The sequence below is a fragment of the Calidris pugnax genome, unplaced genomic scaffold (assembly GCF_001431845.1).
Source record: "Calidris pugnax isolate Ruff unplaced genomic scaffold, ASM143184v1 scaffold470, whole genome shotgun sequence".
NCBI classification, from domain to species: Eukaryota; Metazoa; Chordata; class Aves; order Charadriiformes; family Scolopacidae; genus Calidris; species Calidris pugnax.
In genome coordinates this window covers 1,489,346-1,496,900 of record NW_015092761.1, presented here as the reverse complement: position 1 = coordinate 1,496,900, position 7,555 = coordinate 1,489,346, and the positions used below count along the sequence as shown (strand labels likewise).

Sequence of the window (7,555 nt, the reverse complement as noted above, 5' to 3'; positions counted from 1 at the left end):
TCCCTTCGTGCTGTTGTATTTTCTTGTATTTTGACCTAAATAGAACATAAATGGCCTGGTCCAGGGCTGAGCCTTTGAACTCTTCATGGTGACACGGAGCTGGAGCACGAAGGGCGCTCTGGCCCAGCCCCGGTTCTACCTTCAGTGGGGTCTGGGCTCTTTTCCAAGGGGTGAAATGTCCTGGCCCCGGGATCCTGCTCCCCCTCGAAGCGGGCTCTGGCGGCCGGAGGCGAGTGTGGGCTGAGGCCGAGGGCGGGGGAAGCTGCAGGCACCGACAGCTGGGGCTGAGCTCTGAAGGGGGTGGCTGTGGCCACAGCAGAAAGCGGGACCTACGTCCCCCCTGGGAGATGAGGGAGGAAGATGAAGGGCAGCTCCTGTTGAGGTTCCACTGCACGGGGCAGCAGGGAAGGGGCACTTACTGGAAGCCTGGTCCTGGAGCCCTGGTGTGTCCCAGGCACCTTTCCCCCAGGTGCCTCCTTCCAGGCTGTGGCTGCTGCTCCTCCTGCAGCTGGGAGAAGCGCAGGGGGTGAGGAGGGGCTTTTCCCAACCTCACAGGGCCTGTCCTGTCCCTGCAGAAGACCCAGGCTCTGGGCAAGAACAGCCTAAGACCTCAAAGGAGATGGAGGGGGCAGGAGGGGTGGCTGTGATGAGGGTGACCCTGCACCCCCAGGAAGGAGCTGGTGGCAGGTGGAGAGTGTGGCCTCCCCCTGCAGGGGACAGGGACTCGGGAAGGAGCTGGGAGTAGGTGAATTCCCAGCAGGGAGAGGGTCTGCTGCCAGGTCAGCAGCAGCACCCTGGGGTGGCCGTGAGGGGGGCAATGGGTGCTGGAGCCCCAGGGTGGGCTCCAGTGTGGTGTGTCAACAGCATCTGGGCTGGAGCTAAGCCCAGGGGCCAGGGACAGGCTGCACCACCTTTGGGTTGGGCAAAGTGTCACCATGGTGGCACAGCTGAGGGTGCTGCCACAGCCCCGTCAGCCCAAGGGAGGCAGCACCCTGGGGAATGGCCCCAACCCCTTGGGTCTGCAGAGCAAACATGGAATCATGGCATTGTCAGAGTTGGAAGGGACCTTCTAGAGACCATCCAGTCCAACCCCCCTGCCAAAGCAGGGCTGCCCAGAGCACATCACTCAGGAGCATCCAGGTGGGGCTTGAAGATCTCCAGAGAAGGGACTCCATGACCTCCCTGGGCAGCCTCTGCCAGGGCTCTGCCACCCTCACCCCAAAGAAGTTCTTCCTCACATTGGAGTGGAACTTCCCATGGTCCAGCTTGTGCCCGTTGCCCCTCGTCCTGTCACTGGGAACCACTGGAAAGAGTCCGGCTCCATCTTCCCCCCCCCCCCCCCCCCCCCCCCCCCGCTTTAGATAAGGTCTCCCCTCAGCCTTCTCTCCTCCAGGCTAACGAGCCCCACCAGCCCTCTCAGCCTTTCCTCATCAGGGAGATGCTCCAATCAACCTCTCAGCGATTCCAAGGAGGCAAAATTCCCTGGCGGCTGGAGCTTCCAACCCTGCCCCAGGAGCTTCCCAAAACCCAATCCCAGCCGAGCCGCCGGGAGCGGAGGCTGCAGCGAGGAGAAGGGGTTTGTCAGCCCCGGCTCCAGCAGCAGCTCCCAGGGATGTGGGGCAGGAGCAGCGGTGCCCTCCCCACCCAGTGCTGGGGCTCGGCCAAAACCACCCCCCAAACAAAATGCACCCACTGCCAACATTTCTGCAAAATCCACCAATTACACATTAAAAGAACTTTATTTTTGGAAGATTACTCTCAGTTGGTTTTTGTCATTTCTAACCCACATCATGATGTGTGTCACCGCGGGGCGGGGGGGGAATAGGTCACTGTCCTATTGAAACATGCCATAGAGAGGCTGAATAAATAAAGCTACAAAGCCCAAGTTATGTACAAAGATCTTAGGCAAAGATATTATGTTTACAAACCTATGTACAATAAAACAAATGTAAACAGTCAAATGCAGCAGAGGATGCACAGGAAAGGACCAGAGGAGCCCAAACAGCAAAGGGGGGGGTGGGGACACATCATCCCCCCCCACTGCTGCTGGGGCCAAGGGGTTTTTTTTCTCAGCGCTTGTAAATAAACCAACTGGGAGCTGCGGAGCCAAGTGAAGGTGATGGACCTGACCAGGAACGAAGGTTTCTAAACCCACAGATCAAACCCCAGCTGGGTTTGCTGGTTCACATTTAAAAATCCACCGACTCTGAGGCACATAGACAGAGAAATCGCACAAATACGTCGCTTGAAAGACCCACAAGGTACACGGTCGCCCAAAACTGTCACAGAAGCCCGTAGTGACGCTGTAAGATCCAGTCCTACGTTACACAGATGGGAACGGGGGGTGATGGTGACAGGGTCCTGGGAGGGGGGTTCCACGGGCAGCGTGGGCGGTTGGATGAGTGGCTTCTTAACGCTCCCACCGGCTCCCTGGGGTGGAGGCGCAGGGGGGCGGGTGGAGCTGGGCCAAGAAGCTGAGCTAAAGCCCCCAGGACCCCCTGAGCCCACCCCAGCAGCTCCAGGCGTCACTGCCCTGCAGCTCCAGGGGGCAGGAGGGAGGACACACCAGCCCTGCCAGCTCACGCTAAGGCATGTGATGTTGTGACCGAGGCGTGAGGGTCCCCTCCAGCGCGCTGCCACCAGCAGCTCCAGCCCTCCCTGGCCCCCGAGGAGCCCAGCAGGGATGGCTCATGGTCCCCTCTGCCTGCGGGAGCTGGGGGACACACGCATCCTGCCCTGCCAGCTCCAACCAGACACACACCAGCAGCAACAGCCGCCCCCCTGCCCGGCAGCACCTGCTGAGGCTGCAGGAACGGAGTCACTCCCCTGGACCCGACTCCAGGCACGAGTGTCCAAACGGCATCGCGCAGCCTCACCCAGGACCCCCTTCTGGAGGTCAGAGCCTTCCTGGGAGAAGAGCAGCCCCGTGGCCGAAGGGGCTGGAGCAGGCAGGGAGAAGAAGAGCAGCCAGTGTCTGTGTCACACCAAACCCAAGGGAGGGATAAAGGGGCTGAGGCCCACCCCTGGCCAAGGTCTGGCAGGACTCCTGCAGCCCCCAGCACGGAGCGCTGCGTCTCGGCCCGCGCCGCACGGGGCCAAGTCAGAGGAGGCTGAGGACAGCAAGAGGAGAAAACAACTGTATTGACAGGGCATGAAGGGCCGTGGGCGCAGGGTCTCCTCGGGCAGCACAGTGCAGGTCGTGTTCCAGCAGGGTGGGAACAGGGAGGAACGGGGAGCAGTTCTTCTCCTGGTGGGCTGAGAGAAGCATCCACGAGTCCGAACACGACCTCCCACAGGCTCATATGCTGAGGGGGAGCATGCCAGGCGCTGAGGATGGTCGAGAGGCTCCCAGTCCGGGGGGACCTTGATCAAAGCCGTTTACTGCCCTGAAAGAAACAAGAGACAGGCCATTAAGTGACAAGCATCCCCAGGAGATGGCACCGCTCACCTGTCCCCACCACCAGCAGCTGGAAGACAGACCAGACCCCTCTCTCTCCTCGCTGCATCATCCCTCACCCTGACTGTATGGTGGCCAACCTACAACCGCGACAGAGCTCCCCCCTCCAGCCCAGGGGCTCAGCGCCCACCCCCAGCCAGGGACAGGCACAAGTGGGTGATCATCCCATTGCCCAGGGCAGGCATGTGCTGGCCAAGGTGACCAGCCCAGGAACACAAAGGGCTCCTGCGCAGACCCAAAGCCCAAGGGGGCTACGCCATGGGGTCTGTGCAGCTGAAGGTGCCAGGTACAGCAGCGCTGCCGGCGCGGTCCCCAGCATCAGCTCCCTTCCCACTAAACCACAGAATCACAGAATGGTTTGAGTTGGGAGGGACCTTAAAGCCCACCCAGTGCCACCCCCTGCCCTGGGCAGGGACACCTCCCACCACACCAGGTTGCTCCAAGCCCCCTCCAACCTGGCCTTGAACCCCTCCAGGGATGGGGCAGCCACAGCTTCTCTGGGCAACCTGGGCCAGGCTCTCACCACCCTCACACCAAACAAGTTCTTCCTCAGATCTCATCTCAATCTCCCCTCTTTCAGTTTAAAGCTGTTCCCCCTCATCCTATGGCTCCCCTCCCTGATCCAGAGTCCCTCCCCATCTCTCCTGGAGCTCCTTTAGGGACTGGAAGGGGCTCTAAGGTCTCCCCAGAGCCTTCTCTTCATCTCCAGGGGCCATTACAGCTGTCTCCAATACAAGCTCTGCCCAGTATCTGGGATGGATACACACACAGCACAATGGCACACAGGCTCTGTGACAGCACATGGTAAAGCTCAGCAGAGCTGCTCGATGCTACGGTACCCCCAGCTGAGGGGCAGCGGGGGCTCCGGATGCCTCCACACCCCCAGCATCCGTGGGTTCCCTTCTTCCCAAGGCTGCTGGGAGAGGTGGAGGCATGGAGAACCTGGCTTCCCAGTGGGCTGGGAAAGGAGCATGTGGGTCTGACAGCTTTTCCATCTCTGCTGTGTTATGGCTTTGACAGCTCTTCTGTAATTAGGCTCAACACAGAGCGTTTGCCCAGCCTCACCACCTGCTGGTCACCATCACCCCAGCCTTGTAAACCAGAAGCAATAACATCCCTGTGTCAGCACAGCACGTCCAGCCCCACTGCTGTCCTCCCTGCCCCCTGCTCTCACGGCTGGGTCTGTAATCCTGAAGGTGGGGGGAGACCAGCCCCCCAGTCCCTGCAAGGCAGGGCAGGTCCTTGTCTCCACGTCTGCCTGCTCCCCAGAAGTGCCACCAGCACCCCAGAACCCACCGTTCACACCTCTCCTGGCAGAAGGGACATGCCAGGAGATGGCCTTTGCTGCTCAGAGCAGTGAGGCGCAGGGAGCAAAGGCAAGAAGGGCGAGGGCTCTGCTGATGAGGAAAAAAGCCACCCCAGGACCTGGTGGCTCTGCAGGAGCAAGTCCCACTGACTGGTGTCACCGCCTGAGGGACCGTGGCTGCCGGCAGCGTCCCCAGGACACAGCAGTGCTGTCTCCACACTCCCCATCCCACAGCACATCCTTCCTGCCTCTGTTCCCTGCTGAGCCTGCAGCTCCCGCACCAGGGCTGCAAACACCCCTCCAGCAAACCCAGGCGGCTGCTGCTGTTGCTCTGGGCACTCACAAAACGCTCCAGAAGAGCAGATGAAGAGCTAAAATCTCAAGGCTTACTAGCAAGGACGGATTCCCATGGCAACACAGTTCAATTCCGTAGGGAGCCGGCTGTTTCCTTCCCCTCTGTGGCTGTTAAACATCCCCACTAGCACAGCCTGGGGCAGAGCAGGGAAAAACCACCTTTCCCACCTCCTCCCATTGAGCTGGAAGCTTAAACTCCCAGTTGAGTGTGTCCCCCCAGCTGCACACAATAAAAATCTGCTGGAAGAGGCTTAAGGGCAGATGCATTTCGTTATTGACGTTGGGAGGAAGGGGCATGAAGCCAACCTGATCCCGACATGACTGCACAAGAGTTACCAGCTACAAAGCACCTCTGCCAAGTGGGACAGGGGAAAAAAAAAAAAAAACAACCAAACAAAAAGACCAAACAGGATTAAAACATGGTGGTTTGCTTCCTTTTGAAAAGGTCAGAGAAAGGCGCCGCTCAGCACCAGCAGCCTGGGAGCGCTCGTGTTTGACGAGTCACCTTAAAGCCAAGTCCTATGGATCCATCCCCTGCCCTGCACGGCACCCGGAGCTGCTCTCTGGGACACACACTGTGGGACGGCACCAGCCCCTGCAGGACGTGGCCTGGCTGATGGCAGTGTCACAGGCCAGCCCTGTGGCTTGGCTGAACCAGCACCAGTCCTCACTGGGACCTCCTGGCAGTGCCACCTCCAGCACAGCATGGCAGGATGGGCAGGTTGGGGAGGACAACTGGTCCCTTTTGAGCCCGTAGCAAGTGCCATCGCCCCCCTCGCAGCCCATCCTTGCAACCCCGTGGCTCTAAAAGAGGCTGGGCAGCAGCAGCCCCCCTCAAACCTTGGCACATCATCCCCCTCTGAACCGAGACACTGCTCCCCCCCGATACCAGGCACCCCCCCGCCTCCAATCCCCCTGGTGAGAGGTATTTAAATCAAAACCCAACGCGTGGCGTTCGCATATGGTGCTACACCAGGCACGGGCCAAATTGAGTGGTACAAAACTTCTCAAATATTGCTATTTCTGGGGAACCAACTGCTCCCAAACTGGGTTTCCAGCACCCAGTGGGGAGAACACCCTCCCTGCAGCCGCCACCATCCGACGGACCCGCCTCTGCAGGAGTTTCTTCTTCTTTTAAATGAAGCACCACACGTTTAACCCTCCTCAGCTCCTGCTCAGAGGTGCATTTAGCACTTGGGTGCCCTTTTCCATCTCCCAGAGGGACAGGAAACACGTTAGGAAGCCACACAGCTCAGCACAGATGCCATAGGGACATGACAGGACTCTGCCTAAACCCCCACCCCCGGTGTTGGAAATCATCCAGCGAAGCCCAGGACAAGAAGGGAGACCAAGGAGAGGAGGGCTCCAAGCGTGAAGGGTTATGTGTTAACCAGCCCCAGCCCGGGAGCGCTCACAGCACTACAATGCACAAGGGAGACACCAGCAGGCTTTCTGCTCAAGATGGAAAAGATAAAAACCCCATTTAGAAGGTTTTTGAGGTTTCCCCATTGTTTGAGCAGGAAGGCAGCGTGGAGCAGCCTCTCCCAGGACCAGCCCCTGGGGTCAGTTCCCTGCGCTGTGGATCCCATCCTGCCGGCCCAAACCTGCCCTCGCTGCAGGAACAGAGAGAGCGCAGCGGCTTTGATTTGTGGTTCGGTTTAAGTGGGGCACAGGAAAAGGCATCACACAGGAGCAGCGACTTGGGGGGATACCAAAAGCTGGCACCATGGCTGAGCTTACCGAGGGCTTACTCAGATTTCTGCTAGTAACAGGAAAACGCACAAAAAAGGGGAAAGAAATCAGCATTACTGCAGTTCGAAACAGACTTAAAGGAAAATGAAATACATTAAGCCAAGCAACTGTAAAAAACAACAAAGAAAACAAGCTGGACAAGTCCTGCCTAACCTCCCAGGAGCCAGCTGGGAAGAGAAGTCCTTGTGCCAAGGTCCCCAAGGTCTCAGACAGCACCGGGAGGAGCAGACACATCGCTCCGACCTGGCACAGGCACGGAGCTGGCACTGCCCAACAGTCCCAAAACCTGCTCACAGGGATGAATCCCGGCCGGATCACTCGCCTCCTGCTTCTGCCTTGTCTCCCTGTCCCTCGGACCCGACATGCTCCGTGGCTCTGGCCTTCCTGAGAAACTGGGCTCCAAACGAAGCCAAAATCACCAGTCCCTGCTGGAAACGTCCCCTGCAGTGGTTTCTGCTGGGTGTTTCTCCCTGCCTGTTCCTGCGGTGGTGGCTCTCTCTGCCCTGTGATTGCTAAAGATAGGCTTTTTATTCTTTTTTTTTTAATCATTAATCTTTATTTCAAGCTGTATTTTGTACTTAGCACCTTATCTCCAAGATCTCTCAACTCTGTGTATCCAACAAAACCTCAAAAGATTGTCCTGCAGCTGAACAGCCCAGCCTGAAGATGCGGTTAAAGCCCCACAA

General features: G+C 58.6%; 1 protein-coding gene across 2 annotated transcripts in view; it reads right to left on the bottom strand.

Moving 5' to 3' along the window:
- Positions 1–1,720: 1,720 nt before the first annotated feature.
- The window catches only part of NDEL1 (nudE neurodevelopment protein 1-like 1), a 30,764-nt gene continuing 24,929 nt past the window's right edge, over positions 1,721–7,555 (bottom strand). For both annotated transcript variants that reach the window (XM_014962670.1, XM_014962668.1), the window contains exon 9: positions 1,721–3,386. In XM_014962670.1, the coding sequence (XP_014818156.1) occupies positions 3,299–3,386 (88 nt within the window). In that variant the 3' untranslated portion in view covers positions 1,721–3,298. The remainder of the gene's footprint in view (positions 3,387–7,555) is intronic.